The sequence below is a fragment of the Cucurbita pepo genome, chromosome 16, assembly GCF_057944985.1.
Source record: "Cucurbita pepo subsp. pepo isolate OVF chromosome 16, ASM5794498v1, whole genome shotgun sequence".
NCBI lineage: Eukaryota > Viridiplantae > Streptophyta > Magnoliopsida > Cucurbitales > Cucurbitaceae > Cucurbita > Cucurbita pepo.
In genome coordinates, this window is record NC_141813.1 from 13,100,099 (window position 1) to 13,116,988 (window position 16,890).

Here is a 16,890-nt window from a genome sequence, read left to right on the forward strand (position 1 = left end):
ATTACCTAAATTAGTCGATACCCTAAATTATCCAGTACGAGACTTAATTATAAAGTAAAACACAACACAATATGGAAATAAACCTACGATCATTCCCTAAATTAGTCGATACGGGACTAAATTATACAGTAAAACACAACACAATATGGAAATAACTTCTCTCCACAATGTATGATATTGTCCACTTTGCATATACTCGGTTAGATGAACACGACTCCCCACAATGATATCATATTATCCACTTTGAGCATAACCTCTCATGGCTCTACTTCGAGCTTCCCCAAAATGCCTCATACCAATTGAGAGAGTATTATTTAATAATAAATCCATGATCATTTCCTAAATTAGCCGATATGGGACTTTCATCGAACATGTTCACGAACACTTTTTTTTTTATAACATACTCTTTAAATGGTATTTGGGGACGAAATTAAAAGGATAAAAATGAAAAGTGCAATTAAAACCAATTCCTCCTATTTTTTAATCCAAATTAATTAAAAAAAAAAATATATATATATATATATATATATATATTTGAAGACATTTGGCCTAAAAATTACTTTGGGTTGATTTTGATTCTATGCATTATTTTTCGATTCCAATTGTTTGTTTAGAGAATATCTGAAACATGGTGAAACGACAGGAGAAAAAACAGGAATAACCAGAAGAGGAAAGTGGAAGAGAATATCAAACAATGGATCTCACCTTCTTTTCCTCTTTCCACTCCTCCCTCTCAGACCACAGCCGAACTGTTAACTACACAGATTTCATCTGAAATTAGGGCTCCTCTGTACCATTGAATTTGCTCATCTCTGAGATCGTATACATCATCCACCCCTTGCACCAGTAGCATCGTATTAGGTACGCGATCTGTTCATTCTACTTCATTTCTTAACGTTCAGTTCGGATCCTCGGAAACGGGCGAACAAATTTCCTTAGCTATTTGTTAAATACTTTGCTCTGACTATCATTATGGTGATCGATAGTTTTGGCTAGCGTTTTCTGTTTGATTACTTTGTCTGTTATGATCATTCGGTTACAGTTCGAGAATTGAATATAAAAAATTACAACAATTATTCGACATGCTTGAAGGAGCTTCTTGTCGCAGACATGCTGCCGACAGAAACAGAACATAACATGTTTTGAAATAGTATGCAAGAGCAGTCGTTATTCGAGGAAACTGCACAGCGAATGATTTATGTGCCTGAGCAATTAAATGACCTTTGCATTCGGGATTGAATTGATAAATGGATTTTGTTGCTGTATTTACCGACCTGCTTAGAGCGTTGATATTATTGAGTATAACGGGGTGGCCGTAGAAGTTAAATCGTGTTTCCATTGTTTATGTAAATTCATGTTTGTATGCCAAGTCTTTTCTTTACTGTGAAGTTGTTGACTGTCTACTTCTTTTCTGAGGCTAGGTACATGTTGTTTCTGTATCTATGGAGGACCATATTGAACAGGTTAGCGACAATGAAAGGGAGGTACTGTGGAACATATGAAGTGTTAACTTCTTAAGTGACTTCGTATTAGGGATTAGGGAATGCCCAATATGGATATCAACAAGTCCAATGCCATGCACGCGGAAGAAATTAAATGCCTAGCCAACCAAGCATTTGCAGGTAAAACAAGTTACTTGTGTTCATGCTATATATTCTTTCACTTGAGCTTCTTCCTTTTCTTTGACGAAGATAATCAGTGGTCAGTGTTTTTTTCTTCGGGAGTTGTATACACCAACTGACCTTTTCTTGTAGGTTGTTATTAAGAGACATTTGTTACTACAACTGAACAGTATATATTTCAGTCTATGGTTTTATTTTATTCTATTCAATAAGATGGACTTCCGTTCTTCAATGGTATAAATGAAAAGATTTTGTTCTTACGCCAAACAATAGGTTCTTGCCTCTTCTTGTTGAAATTGACAGCAGTCCATGTACGCAGCAGATTTTATTTTTCACTCAATTAAGGCTATTTCATCAATAGTTACATGTCTGGTGATGTTATTGCTTATATGCCTTCTGTCTGTGAGCTGTGCTAATCTTTGTTTTGGATTCCAGCTCACAAATATGTTCAAGCTATTGATTTATATACGCAAGCTATTGAACTCAACAATCAGAATGCTATATACTGGGCAAATCGAGCATTTGCACACATGAAGCTAGAGGAGTATGGTAGTGCGCTAGAGGATGCATCAAAAGCTATTGAAGTCAATTCTAGATATTTCAAGGCACACTTTTAAAATTAAGCTTCTGCCGTTATTTATGGTTTTTAATTCTAATAATATTATTATTTGCGTGTATTTTGAATATATAGTAGTATATTGCCGTACCAGGGTTATTACAGGCGTGGTGCTGCCTATCTTGCCATGGGGAAGTTCAAAGAAGCACTTAAAGATTTTCAGCAGGTCAGTTAATTAGGATCCACTTGAATATTGCAACTGGCTACATTCCTTTATATTTTCCTGTCCATGTGGAATTCAGAGTTGGTTTTATAAAGTCAAATTTGAATGTGTAGCCTACAATACTTGACCTGTAACATTTTTTTTTTAATTTTTGGGCAAGTTATACAAACTGCCTGGTCGTGAGAAAGGTCATTGCCCATTGGGAAGTCAGAAATGTCATTAGGGTATTACTGCATATTAGTAATTTAAGTAGCTGAGGATTTATCCGTTAGGATTTTTTATCATGATAGAGCCGAGTGAGTGGGGGAGGAAGGTAGGCAATAGTTTAGTTGGTTTAGGCTGGAGGAAACTCAAGATAGAGGTTCCAAGTACCTCGAATCACTGAGAAATTATTGTAGTTCCTTTTCACTTATCCTTCAATGTCATTTCATTTCTTTAGATTCTATCACCAGTTTGCATAATTGATCATGCCTTCACCGTTAGATCACAACACTTAATACACGATAGTTTTTTAATCTTTTATTGCAAGTTAGATGTTGGTCTTTAATTCCATCATTATATTAATTATTATTTAGTCAGTAGATCAATTTGTATTAATTCATAGAACGATAGAATTGATTTGCAGTTTTGCAAAGGATCATCATATGTGATTCATCATAAAAAAAAATTACTAGCTACTATGCGGGGTTCTTGTTCATGTTTTGTTAACTTAATTTTTTTAACGGAAACCTTTGTTCTCATAGGATAAAAAAAGTATGCATGGGCTGTAAGTGTGGAATCTCCTTCCTATCCCGTTCATTTTGACATCTCATATAAAAAATCTATTTAGTTCGTGATATAAATTATTCTAGCAGAATGTTAGAGTCGTCCGTTCCTTTTAGTTACATCTATGCTTCTTAATTTTGTTTCCATTACAGTTATTATTGATAAAAAAAACCAACAGGTGAAAATGGGGAAAATTAATTAGAAGATGGCTCTTGTCGTTTAGACGTTCTAGTTCCTGGTTGTATTTCACTTGAAGACATACACTCTGTCACCGAGATTTTTAAGATTTATCGAATGCTGTGTGGACTACCACTTGGATTCCTTAGTTTCAAAGTCATTCTTGAGTCGTAAAATCCTGGTATTAACTTTTTGTTTTTTTTTTAAAAACTTTATGAACTGAAGCTCAAGAAGATGTGTCCTAAGGATCCTGACACTATCAAGAAGTTGAAGGAATGTGAAAAAGCAATTGTGAAGCTTAATTTTGAAGAAGCTATTGCAGCTCCAGTGCCACAAACGGATTCTTCGGTCAATTCTATTGATTTCCACCCTGTAGGTATAATTTTTATTCCATATTTTTTTTAGTTTGTGCTTGACAATTTAAAGAGAAGTTTTCATGGAGTTTTTATCTTTATTTTTGCTGCTGTAGTTTATTTGTTATTTGGTCGAAATATAATTTTTGGGGATATTAATTAGTCATTTACCATTTTTGAGGGACTGATTAAGGAACTTCTTGGTGTAAGAAAAGATAACAACTCATTGACAATACTTTGGTTAAAATACTGTTTTAATCTGTGGACTATGAAACTCATTCCATTTTAGTTCTTTATTTATGTCTAAATTTAATCTATGTACTTTCAAAAAATCTTAAAATTAGTTCTTTCTTAGTTTATAGTTAATTTTATCGAATTTTGTAAAATAAAGATAATAATTTTCATTTAGAAAAAGACATTGTGAATATTTTTCCAAAACTTATAAAGGATAGGCTAATGAAGATCAGTTTTATATATATATATATATATATATATATATATATAATAAAAAAAAAACAAAAAATAAAAATAAAAATAAAAACCAAAAAATAGCACAAACACTAAGTTTAAGATTTATTGAAAGTATGAGGACTAAATTGGACATTTGAAAGTATATGGGCTAAAATGGGACAAGTCTGAAAGTAGAGGGACCAAAATAGTATTTTTACCCGTAAGTTTTCAGTTAATAGATATTTTATTAGTTTGCATCCTAGCAGAGCTGCTACCCTTCTATATGGGTGTGTGTGTGTGTGTGTGTATAAATATATAAAAAAGAAAATATATTTGAACTCCATTTGCTTTATTATTATAACTATTTTTCATGATCATTGAGGGACATACTGTGAAAGGTGTTTTTCGAGTTCTATAAGAGAGAGGTGTTCTAGATAGTTAGTTGAATCAAACTTTTTATTTGTCTTATTTCTAAGAAGGATAGAGCAACAAAGGTTATGGATTTTAGACTTATCAGTGTCATGACAGGTGTTTACAAAATCATAGCCAAGGTGTTGGCAGATAGGTTAAGAAAATCTAACCTACGATGCTTGTTGAAACTCTAGGCGCGTTTGTAACTGGTTTGACCACATTCTTATTGCTAATGAAGCTATTGAGGACTATAGAATTCACAATCAAGAGAGGGGTTTTTAGGTTGGTTTTGAGAAAGCCTACCACCATGTGGACGGGGTTTTTTTGTGGGCTTCTTTTTTGTATGCCCTTGTATTCCTTAATTTTTCTAAATGACGGTTAGTTTTGTAACAAAAATAAAAATTAAGGACTCCTAAAATTATATTCGAAACTATTAGCTGACTGAAAATATATAACCTGGACAAGACAGAAAATGAATTTCATATGCGTTTAAAGTGCAAAACCTCTCTGTAATTAGTCACTGTTGATTAAAATTACATTTTCCCTGTAATCCATTATTATAGGGAAAGGTTCAAGTTCAACGTCATTACCGACCCAAATGGCTATAGTAGCAGCAGCAGTAGCAACTACAGCAGTCGCAATTTCAACTCTTAGCGCAAAAGTTGCCACATTAGTAGCTGCAATAGCAGTGGTGGTGCTGATAATCATGGGCACACGTTGGTGGGGTGGTAGTGAAGGCGGTATCAATGCAAAGACTCTAGGTTTCTTTTTTCTCTTAAAATTGTAAAAACTAGTAGAAAATTACTGCTCTAAGAATTCTGCCCGTGATGGTTTTCAGTGCATATGTAGTGAGAACTAGGTTTTTTCTGTTAATGGGTTTTTCTTCCCTACTAGGAATGAGGTCTAATCAATTTGGTTTCTGTCCTATAATAAGTTGTAAAAAAGTTATCATCTGAAGAATGGAAAAAGACAACAAAAGAGGTCTAGAATTAACTCATTATGGCATATTTAGTATTTGCATCATTTAATTTTTCGTCAGTGCTCGTTAATATTCATTCTTCTCATGAGAGTACATCATGAATAAGGGATTTATTAGTTACCTTCTTCCCTAGGCATTGACAATAGTTCCATCTTTTTTCTTAAGTGTAGATGTCGAACCACAGTATTCTGGAGCAAGAATAGAGGGAGATATCATAACGTTGGGTTTTGTGAAGAAAATGATGGATGATTTCAAGAACCAGAAATCCTTACACAAGCGGTATGTGTTGCACCAACAATAGTAGGTAATATTTTCTCAATTTAGCATGCGTAATGAGCTTAGTTATTTTACTGATATTCATTTTTCTTTAGCTATGTATTCCAGATTCTTCAGCAAGCAAAAAAAATATTTAAAGCTCTTCCATCTTTAGTTGATATAACAATTCCTGAAGGCAAGCGCCTCACAGTTTGTGGTGATGTCCATGGTCAGGTCAGTATTACATTCTTTTAGAAAGGCGTATATGATTGTTAGGTTTGATGTCAATTTTGAACACAAACAACCTAGGTAATGCAATGTTCTGATTCTTAATGGGCCTTGACCTAGATGGTGGTTCTCCATAATCAACGTAATGCTTTAAATGATTTTTGGAGCTTATAACGATAAACTTTCGGGTTCCTATGGATACCTATGTAGATGTTTCATTGACACAAAGAAAGAATTGTGTATACTCCTTGCATTCTGCAGTTGACCGCAGCCAAGCACATATTAGTGTAATGAGAGTCTTTTCAAGCGACACTAGGCCAAAAGAGTTCTCTAATTATGCTCTCCTTAATCTATGCCTGTCGGATCCTCTTTTGCAATTTCCTTTGGGGCTTGTAGAGCGTTTCACTGTCCGTGTATATTGCCTCTCTTGCAAACTGAATTATTTGTGATCTTTTAGTTGCCTGATAATGATGTGTTGCAGTAGTCTCTACCATATATGTGGTACTTGAACAGTTGGTTTGAAGTAATATTTAATTCTTCTTTCTCTAAGATGAACTCCAACAATTTTATAGGCATTTACCTTTTCTTTTATTCTTGTGCCTGTGTATCTTTAAACGTCGTCTCCCTTATGCTTTCATCTTTTGATGCTTGCAGTTTTATGATCTCTTAAATATTTTTGAGCTGAATGGTCTGCCCTCGGAAGATAATCCTTATCTGTTTAATGGCGACTTCGTGGATAGGGGATCATTTTCCTTGGAGGTCATTCTGACCCTGTTCGCAGTTAAGTGCATGTCTCCATCAGGTAAATTGAATAGAATTCCAAATGGTTAGGAGTTTATATTTTGAAGTTGGACCCCGCATATTCACTTCTCCAGAAGATATTATATGGTTATGAGGTTTGACCAGTCGTTTTGTTTCCTTTATATTTGTGGAATTTTCCCTTGAGTCTGAAAATGGTTGTGAAGGCAGTTGATCAGTACAGTACAATCTACTCTTAGTTGTTTATCAAACCTATTTCTGGTGCTTTTATTTTGTAAAAAGTCTTCCCGACATTTCGTTTATGTTCACATTTTTAAGAATGGACAGTAAATTCCACCATCTAATCAAAATCCTCTTTTTCCTACTCAGCTATACATCTCTCCAGAGGAAATCATGAAAGCAAGAGTATGAACAAAATGTATGGTTTTGAAGGCGAGGTTAAGACGAAGCTGAATGAAACATTTGTAGAACTGTTCTCAGAAGTATTCTGTTGTTTGCCTTTGGCTTATGTATTGAACAAGAAGGTTTTTGTCGTTCATGGAGGCCTTTTTAGTGATGATGGGGTAAAACTCTCTGACATAAGAGCAATAAACCGTTTTCGCGAACCTCCAGAGGAAGGTAAGTTGATCCTTTTATATCTTTTCATGTGTTCCTTTCGTTTATGTTTGAAATTGAGTCACTTTGAGATGGAACTTATGATCATGTTTTTTAAACATAAGATTTCTGCTTGTTCATCAATGGTAAGTTCGTCCCATCATTGTTTGATAGCACTTCATTTTCTTTGTTGGGGCCTTTGTACGACCTTCACTATTTTTTAGTCAACGCAAAGGCATTATAACATGAGATCCTTACCTTTTCCATATTGAAGTAGTGAATTACCAGGTTCCCTGTCCGTTTTCTCCACAGGATTAATGAGTGAATTGCTATGGAGTGATCCGCAACCTTATCTCGGACGAGGTCCCAGTAAACGTGGTGTGGGTCTCTCCTTTGGTGAAGATGTAACAAAAAGATTTTTGCAGGACAATAACTTAGGTATTTGTCATGGTTTGGCTTAGCTACATATAGACTCTGTGTATGTAATTCATTTTATAACTTGTGGATCCTATACTGAAACCACAGATTTACTCGTACGTTCTCATGAGGTGAAAGATGAAGGCTACGAAATCGAGCATGATGGTAAACTCATCACCGTATTTTCTGCTCCAAATTATTGTGATCAAGTAAGTCCTTCGCTTTAAAATCTATGAATATTGTAATTGAGGTGAATACATCTAAAACTACAAACTTATTACTCCACTTGTTAACCACAAGTCTAAAAGTTAAAGCCAACAAGGGGGAAAAAGCCTAGCAAGTGTATCAGCCTGATGTGCCCTTTGAAACAAGCTGAATTAACTTTCGTTATTCAGAATACAAGGGAAACACACTATGAACATTGGTGTATTCCTCGACGACCGTGCCCGTCATAGCATTTCTTTAATGTTTTTGCTTCCTGCAGAAGAGAAAGTGACAATTCTATTTTCCTTCTCGTAGCAACTCCCTTGAAGTTGTTTTACTCGGCAGGCTGCTTGCTGTCTTTGGCCTTTATATGAGTATACCTTAGTGGATAGTTTGTTTGAATTTGATAAGCTATCTTCATATGGCAGATGGGCAACAAAGGTGCTTTTATTCGTTTCGAAGCACCCGATATGAAGCCAAACATCGTCACATTCTCGGCCGTGGTCAGTTTTTCCTTTCTCTTCCTACTCCCCTAGCTTTCGTTCTTGACTTGGCATTTCTTAAGGCCATTGTGATTTAACCATTGATTTTCTATGGTCCTGCAGCCACATCCTGACGTGAAGCCTATGGCATATGCAAACTTCTTCCAGTTCTTTCAATAGCTAACGTTTACTGCTTTTACACCAAGATTTTACGTTCTACAGGAATCACTGAAGAAGCTGATGCCAAAATGGCAAATTTCAGTACCCATCTATTGATTCTCTTACATAAATATTTTGCCACTGACTTGTGACTTATGAATACTCCACATTTCCAGTTTTGATCGAATTTTGCCTGCCAATCAAATCCATATTTGTATTATATTGTATGTTTTATAATTTGTCTACTGTACTTTATTGCTAATAATTTAGAATAAGGTTAAATTTTGGGAAATTTTGGGACTTATCCTTCCCTAACATGGCTACAACCAAAACATGATCGCTTTCGTGATTGTTTCCTTCCAAATCAAAACGAGTTCTTTTTCATGGAAAAACTCAATCTTCCCTTGAAAGTTACGGAGTTTGATTTCTGTTCTTGCATTGCTCATTTATTTAATTGATTTGATTTTACCGGAAGGTAGAATCTTGGTTAAATTAAAAGATTGGTTTTCAAGTCAAGTGTACAAGTTCTATTTTGTTTGATAGATTCTTGAGCTTTAAAGAACGTCTATGGTTCATTAAGTCCTTAAACTTTATTTTATATACAATAAGTATTCAAAATACCTTAAAGTTAAGTTTAATTTAAGAGATATAAAATTGTCTTTAAATTTATTAGACATAATTATGGTTGAATTTATTATATTGGCAATTTAAATTAAAATATTTATACAATTAGCTTCAGTTTGTTTAAATTTAAGCACCATAAAAAATGTTTCTATTTTTAAGGCATATAATCAATTTAGAAACAATGAAAAATAAACGAAACATCTAGGAGGAAATTTTCTAAAGTTTTGTTCAATAATTATTTAATTTTTTAGCTTCAGCTTTTTACATGGTGGTTAAAAATCAATATTGCTGATTTATATATATATATATATATATATATATATATATATATATATATATATATATATATATGTTGTAAGCTTCTGGCTCTGCCACGTTGCTACTACCACCTCAAAATAGCATATAGAAGTAAAAGAAAAAAGAAAAAAGAAAAATATGGAAATTAGAAATTTAGAAAGAAATTAAAAAAAAATTAAAAATTAAAAAATTACCCAGTCGTTATCCAGCATCCTACGACATTGCTCTCGTCGTTTCGAGGGTTCTATTTTCTTTATCCATTCGGTGCGAAGGTCGTCTTCTCCGTCGTCGTTTTGGGCTAACTTCATTCACCAGGTTCCAACTCCCTCCCCCGTTTTTTTTTTCTTTTCTTTTTTCCTTTTAATTTTTCCACACCATTTATATATCACGCTCTCTCACGATTCTCTTAGGGTTTTCTTTCCCTCTCTATTAATTTCTTTCTATTTCTTCGTTGCATCTTTTTCGCGTTATTCGATTCAACTAACAATTCTGCGCGCGCCAAAACCGAATTATGAATTATCAACCAACTCAATTCTTTTTTTTCTTCATTTTTATCATTTGGAGATCGAGATTTGACTAACGAGTGATGACTGATGAAATGGGGTTTCTTACGTTTATGTATCTGTAATAGATTGGTGAATGTTGGGCCAAAACTTTCTTGGATGATGATGCTGTTTTTTTTTTTTTAATGCTAATTCCCTGTCGGACGTTCGGGGATCTTTAGTGGGTCGATTAGAATCTTTTTGAAGATGAAATATGTGGAAAGGAAATTTACTCAGGAATCTGGATTGGTCCTGTTTGCTGCTTTCTTTTTAATTATGGTGAAATTGACGTCTTACACTGCTGTTCGAGTCTCAGGCGATTCCATGAGTATTTGTACTATGGATCCCACGTTGGTTAGAGCATACACATTTTGAAAAACCTTGAGGGGATGTTTGGAAGGGAAAGCCCCCAAGGGAGGTGGATTGTGAGATCCTACGTTGGTTGGAGAGGAGAACGAAACATTCCTTATATGAGTGTGGAAGCCTCTCCCTAGCAAACGCGTTTTAAAACCTTGAGGGGAAGCTTAGAAGGGAAAGCCCGAAGAGGACAATATCTACTGGCTGTGGGCTTGGATGGTTACAAATGGTAGGTATCAGAGTTAGACACCGGGCGATGTACCAGCGATGATGCTGGCTCCCAATGTAGGTGGATTGTGAGATCCCACATTGGTTGGAGAGGAGAACGAAGCATTCCTTATATGGGTGTGGAAACCTCTCCCTAGCCGACACAAGGAGAAGTCTGGAAGGGAAAGTCGAAGAGGATAATATCTGCTAGCAGTGGGCTTGGGGGTATCATGTGTGCTGAAAGTCTGTTACTTGCTGATTGGACATGTTTGTGCATGTTTCTTTAGGTTACGGTGAAGTTTCCTTGATATGTTTTATAGAGTTGATCAGAACTTGAGCGCATTAATATGATCCATGCATATTTGTACGAACTATGACCAACTTATCGATGTTGGATTTAAGTTAAATGGGATTGTTTTTCTTTCATTTTGCTGTTCCGATCAGTGGGAGCGATGGAAGTATCATTAATGGATCCTTATGGGACCAATCCTGGGCCAATCGATAGCTCTGTTCTATATGACCAAGAGAAGCATGTATCCTCAGCAGTTTGGGATGGGCAGGTGCAGTTTCTAATCAGATGAACTTTATTATTGTCATCTGAAATTTAGTGTTCAAGATCATAAATAATGGTTCAATCAAACTAATGTATGAACAGGAGCGTGGTGCACTTAGGTGTCATGAGCACACTTCCAAGCTTGATCAGTGGACACTTACAGCCAAGCAAATTGAACTGGTTGAGAGAGCTGGATTTGGGTACTTAAGATTGATTCCTGCAATTAGTCTTGATAACCCACTAATCTCTGCTTTGGTGGAGAGGTGGAGAAGAGAAACAAATACCTTCCACTTGAACGTTGGGGAATTGACTATAACCCTGAAAGATGTTGCTGTCTTACTGGGACTTGCAATTGATGGAGACCCTGTTATTGGTCTAACATATACAACCTGCCACTCTGTGTGTGAGATGTATCTAGGCAGAGCTCCAGATCATGGCTATACAAGTGGTGGAATGGTTAAGCTTAGTTGGTTGAAAGAGCTCTTTTCTCGGTGCCCCGACGATGCTCCAATGGAAATCGTCGAACGCCATACACGTGCTTACCTTCTTTACCTTGTAGGCAGTACAATATTTTCCACGACGACCGGGAACAAAGTACCTGTCATGTACCTTCCTTTGTTTAAGGATTTTGACCAATGTGGGAAGTTTGCTTGGGGAGCAGCTGCTTTAGCATTTTTGTATAGAGCTCTTGGGAATGCTTCATTAAGATCACAAAGTACCATCAGCGGTTGCTTAACCTTATTGCAGGTTACTTGAAATTATTGGTTCCTATCTCCTACTCTCATCATTTGATCTGTTTATCTTCTTTAGCTGCATTGTCTGTTTGTTTTTTTAATAAAATGCCCTCGTTGTTTTTGTTTTACTTTCCAGTGTTGGAGTTATTTTCACCTTAATATTGGACGTCCAAAGCTAAATCATGATCCATTGCGTAATCGCTTTCCATTTGTGCTTAGATGGAAGGGCAAACAAAGTGGTCCGACAGCAAATCGTGATGTCGTTTTTTACCGAAAGGCTTTGGATTCCCTGAAGCCTTGTGATGTAATTTCTATATGTTCTTTCTTTCTAATCTTATTATAGATTCAGCTGAGTGTGACCACATTTGTACTTTATCTTATAGGTGGAGTGGCTACCTTATAGAAATATGGATAGCATCCTAATGCCTGATGATATTAAAAGTTCTCTGATACTTGGGGGTGCAAAGACAATGTTGATATGCTTTGATAAAGCAGAGAGGCATCTTCCTGACCGTTGCGTAAGGCAGTATGGTATGCTTCAGGCGATCCCAGAAGATGTACGACGGTGGGAAAGAAAAAGCCGGGGCGTCGACGGAGGAGTTGACCTATCAGCGAAAATGGAAGTTGAGCTTAATGAATGGGGAAACCGTAGGCTCCAGATTGTTGATGGTGATGATAGTGTAGATGAGAATGGATACATGCAATGGTACCTGAAAATTACTCGTAGGTTCATTGGGAGGCCTATATCTCTCTCATCTGAGTTTCAGAGGACGGTAAGTTCATAATTTTAAGGTTATTATGCAAATTTTGTTTAGTTTTAATCTTTTTAAGCTTCCACAGAATTCTGGGTTGAGGGATATTGCACACATAGCAGATACATTCTCAACCAATGGGTTAGATCAGCACCAAATTGATTTGATTTCAAGGATAAGATATATTGCACATGAATGTTTAAGAGGCCAAATTGGAGGTCCAATTATATTGCCCTCCAGTCCCGAGATCGAACTCGGGAAACGAACAAGGGGAAAAGAGAAGGTCAGAAGGAAAGGTACAGGAAAACGTTCGAGGAAGGACGACCAATTGCAATACAATGCAGTTGGTGAGGACAACCAATCTCATTTTTGTGAGTCTGCCATTGAGGTTGATCAATTACAACTCCACATGAATAGAGAGTTATGTTCTGTGGACTCGGAGGTCGATCATTTACCACTTATCGACGAAGTCGACGAGGATGATAGTATGCAGTTATGTGATCCCAACATAGGGGTTGACCATCCTGACATGATCCATAATGCCACAGGGGGGAACATGGCTGAGTTAAGCCATGCTGATATCAAACTCGATGAAGCCGAGCTATGCGACACACCGAAGGAGGTTAATGGCCTCCATATATCTGATACAATAAACGAAGTTGTAGATACTCATATTTGTTGCGCAATGGATGCTGGTCATCCACTGCATTTCTCTACATCTAAGGAAGCCAATTATCATTCGACCGAGGACGTTAATCTACTGAAGTTTCCGAACACAGCTAACAATATTGACAATTCTGAGCTCTGCCATGGCTCTATTAAGAGCTCTCCTCACACAGATGAACGTGCAGCCCAAGGCTAATGCCTAAATTTTGGATGGATGATAGGCTTAGTCATTTGAAGCTCTCTGATGACTTTGGGATGCAAATTCTTTTAGAAATTATTCATATTTGGTGAGTGACATAATCTTTATTCTACTCTTTTTATTTATATATTTTGAATTAGGAAGTAATTTCAAACTTTCCCTTGGAACAGAGCACACTTGGAAGTTCTTGAAGCAAGAAGGGTAGCCCGAAAGGAAACCATCGTCAGCTACCACTGCCGGTGAGTTTTTCGATTTCTGAAGTTTTGAAAGTGTCTAATAAGATCTTAAACTTTAAATGGTCTGTGACTTAAAAATAATAAATAGACTTGGATTTTAAAGTTTAAAAAGACTAAATTTGTTATCTGACCTTTTAACTTTTAGAGGCTATCGATTTTAAATGATGTTAGAGTTGTGGTTGCGAATATCAACCGACGTGAATTCAGGGATTCGTTAGTTTAACGTATTTTTACTGAGCTGATGAAATTTGGGACATACATACAGCTTGTCGTTTTTGTATGAATGACCATGTTTTTTCTTGATGGTTTAGAGTTTTTTTTTTGTTGGATTTGGAACTTGGAGGTGAAGAGACAAAGCTCACATTCAGTGACTTTTGTTAGGTAGAGAGTATACTACCAAGAGTGGTCTCCGAAGGGCAGTGAGGGACAATAAATGAATCCTGTATTTATTTTATTTTTCATTGATTAATTAGATTGTACTGATACTTACTTCATCCCAGTCTGGTTGAATAATCAGATGGTTCCTTTTTGTTTATTTAGAAACCTCTCTGTACTTCTACTTTGTTTCAAATCAAACGTCTGATTGTGGAACGGGGTAACACCCATGAAGCTCCCAGCTAGGCCGTATGCCTGTTAGGAATCACGACTCTTCATAATGGTATGATATTGTCCACTTTGAGCATAAGCTCTCGTGGCTTTGCTTTGGGCTTCCCTAAAAGGCCTCATACCAATGAAGGTAGTATTGCTCACTTATAAACCCATGATCTTCCACGAAATTAACCAACGTGGGACTCACTCTCAATAATTCTCAACATGCCCCATTGGCTTAGCGGAAAGGGAAGGACTGTCAGGCCGTATGCCTATGGATACAGATTTTTTTGAAAAAGTACGGGCTGACTCGGAAGCTTGGGACCTTGGCTTCGTCTTTTAAAAAAATGTTGTAAGTGACAAATGCGTGAACAATCGAGATTTCGTTAGATTTTACGCTTTTTCTTTATTGTGTTTTGTGAAGTTTTTATGATGAAACAAGAATATATATGGAATATTATGTGTCCAAAAAGCTGAAACACATGCGCCTCTCTTTTGTTTTATTTTGAAGTTCCCAATCAAAATAAGCATCTGAATCACTTCAATCACATCCTCCCCCTCGCAGATAGCCATTTGAAATGATACCATAAACCAACCCAACAACTCCTCTTTGAACTGACCACTCTCCCAAATCCAACTACACACCTCAACAATGCTCTGTTTCTTCCCACACTCTCTGTTTCTTCTTCTTCTTCTTCTTCCTCTGTTTTCACTTCCCTCTGCTAATGTTGCAGCACCCAATTCCATGCTTCCCTTTGAAGCTGAGACTCTTTTCAAGATCATGGAGTCCTTGTCCTCAGATCAAAACTGGCGGCTCTCTCACCCCAACCCTTGTCAGCCAGGCGCCTCATGGCCTGGCTTGGAGTGCATATCAGCTCCCAATAACAGTCATCTCCTTCATGTCTCAAGGCTTGACTTTGGTACCTCCCCTAATCCTACTTGCAAACCCACTGCCACATTCCCTTCATTCATCTTTGATCTCCCTCTTCTTCATTCTCTCTTCTTTTTCAATTGTTTCACTCACACCAACACTACTCTCTCTCTGTTTCCCCTACAGCCTTCTTGAATTCCTCCTTACAACAGCTTAGCTTCCGATCCAACCCGGCGCTTGTCGGTCCTATCCCGCCTCGACTTTCTTCCCTTAAGTACTTGAAGATCCTCACATTGTCTCAGAACCGCCTTTCCGGGACGATTCCGCCTCAGATTTTCGGCTTGGTGTCCTTGCTGCACCTTGACTTGAGCTACAATTTGCTCACAGGCACCATACCAATTCAGTTGGGTAAGCTCAGAAGCCTTGAAGGACTGGACTTGAGCTATAATTCACTCACTGGACCAATCCCAACCTCAATTGGCCAACTGGGTCTGCTTCAAAAACTTGACTTGAGCTCCAATTCACTCACAGGCAACATCCCTGATACTATTGAGAAGGTGAATTCATTGGTGTTTTTGGCCTTGAGCAGCAACCAACTTGGTGGGCACTTCCCAAAAGGATTGGAAAAGTTGCAGAACTTGCAATACTTCATCATGGATGACAATCCAATGCAAATTCCTCTGCCATTAGCTGTTGGTAAACTAATGAAACTTCAAGAACTCAGGCTTGCAAGCTGTGGCTATTCTGGCATCATTCCACCAAGTTTTTCACTCCTGAAAAACTTGACCACTTTATCACTGCAAAACAATCATTTAAGTGGCCAAATCCCTGTTGGATTCAGTGGTCTTTCTCATATATATCACTTGAATCTCAGCAGAAACTCCCTCACAGGCGCTGTGCCTTTCAACTCAAGCTTCTTGAAAAGGCTGGGCAAGAACTTGGATCTCAGTGGCAATCCAGGTCTTTGCTTTAGCCCTTCTGAACCCACTGCCCAGAAATTTGGTGTCAATGTCTGTGGAAGCAATCAGGAAGATGGCTCATTCATCCAACCAATGAACGAATCTCCTGCTAAATCAAGCTTCTGTAATCCTTTTGCTTTTGTTGTTTGTTTGTTTTTGCATCATTTAATCTTCCATTATGCTCTCATTCTTGTTTAAATTGATTCATTCTGCTTCAAATGACTTTTCATTTAACTTGAAACCAAAGAATCAAATTCAAAATGGGTCAAGTCAAAGTTGGAATATCCAAAGGACATTGTGAAAAAGAGATAAGAGTTGCTATCAAAATTCCAAAACAACATGTCGTTCTCAGTGCCATTATTGAAGATGGTTCCACACGCTTGTGCAAAGCGAGACAACTCCTGACATTCATTTGATCACACATGGCCTGTTGTGCTGATTTCTTTAAAACCCTTACAAGGCTACAGCTTTCCCAATGAAGGATCCAAACTTTGTCACTGTATTATCACGAGAGCCTTGAGACTCGATCACAACATTCCTTATAAAGGTGTGGAAACTTCTCCCTAACATATCCGTTTTAAAACTATGAGGCGACGATACGTAACGGACCAAAATGGACAATATTTGTTAGTGGTGGGCTTGTGCTGTTACCGATGGTATTAGAGTCAGAC

At 37.0% G+C, this 16,890-nt stretch overlaps 3 protein-coding genes across 6 annotated transcripts; all 3 read left to right on the forward strand.

The window, feature by feature from the left end:
- Positions 1-574: 574 nt before the first annotated feature.
- On the forward strand, positions 575-8,854 carry LOC111777410 (serine/threonine-protein phosphatase 5). Its single transcript, XM_023656990.2, has 14 exons — positions 575-861; positions 1,422-1,622; positions 2,058-2,227; positions 2,333-2,404; positions 3,569-3,719; positions 5,121-5,318; positions 5,707-5,815; positions 5,908-6,025; positions 6,674-6,821; positions 7,148-7,396; positions 7,685-7,810; positions 7,898-7,998; positions 8,422-8,496; positions 8,599-8,854. Exons 2-14 carry the CDS (start codon positions 1,544-1,546, stop codon positions 8,653-8,655), a joined length of 1,653 nt encoding a protein of 550 aa, XP_023512758.1. The 5' UTR covers positions 575-861; positions 1,422-1,543; the 3' UTR covers positions 8,656-8,854.
- Positions 8,855-9,713: 859 nt separating this feature from the next.
- Positions 9,714-14,338, forward strand: LOC111777412 (protein MAIN-LIKE 2). Of its 4 annotated transcripts, none has more exons than XM_023656995.2 (8): positions 9,714-9,870; positions 11,106-11,221; positions 11,317-11,961; positions 12,085-12,252; positions 12,332-12,721; positions 12,789-13,653; positions 13,736-13,804; positions 14,113-14,338. In XM_023656995.2, the coding sequence occupies exons 2-6, from the start codon at positions 11,114-11,116 to the stop codon at positions 13,560-13,562; spliced, it is 2,085 nt and encodes a 694-aa protein (XP_023512763.1). In that variant the 5' UTR covers positions 9,714-9,870; positions 11,106-11,113; the 3' UTR covers positions 13,563-13,653; positions 13,736-13,804; positions 14,113-14,338. The 4 variants fall into 4 exon arrangements, with proteins under 4 accessions (XP_023512763.1, XP_023512765.1, XP_023512762.1 ...); XM_023656997.2 differs by having other exon boundaries at positions 14,183-14,338; XM_023656994.2 differs by having other exon boundaries at positions 13,736-14,338.
- Positions 13,589-16,521, forward strand: LOC111777414 (uncharacterized). Its single transcript, XM_087118630.1, is given in 4 exon segments — positions 13,589-13,653; positions 13,736-13,804; positions 14,955-15,425; positions 15,428-16,521. Coding segments are annotated over 2 exon segments (1,374 nt in total). The 5' UTR covers positions 13,589-13,653; positions 13,736-13,804; positions 14,955-15,041; the 3' UTR covers positions 16,418-16,521.
- Positions 16,522-16,890: the final 369 nt, after the last annotated feature.

What these genes read in the sequence shown, in the direction of transcription:
- LOC111777410 (XM_023656990.2), top strand. Translation starts at nt 1,544, where the DNA reads ATGCCCAATATGGATATCAACAAGTCCAATGCCATGCACGCGGAAGAA. An exon ending in CACTTAAAGATTTTCAGCAG is followed by an intron (nt 2,405 to 3,568) that starts GTCAGTTAATTA and finishes TATGAACTGAAG; the next exon opens with CTCAAGAAGATGTGTCCTAA. An exon ending in TAAGTGCATGTCTCCATCAG is followed by an intron (nt 6,822 to 7,147) that starts GTAAATTGAATA and finishes TTTCCTACTCAG; the next exon opens with CTATACATCTCTCCAGAGGA.
- LOC111777412 (XM_023656994.2), top strand. Translation starts at nt 11,114, where the DNA reads ATGGAAGTATCATTAATGGATCCTTATGGGACCAATCCTGGGCCAATC. An exon ending in GTTGCTTAACCTTATTGCAG is followed by an intron (nt 11,962 to 12,084) that starts GTTACTTGAAAT and finishes TTTACTTTCCAG; the next exon opens with TGTTGGAGTTATTTTCACCT. An exon ending in CATCTGAGTTTCAGAGGACG is followed by an intron (nt 12,722 to 12,788) that starts GTAAGTTCATAA and finishes AAGCTTCCACAG; the next exon opens with AATTCTGGGTTGAGGGATAT.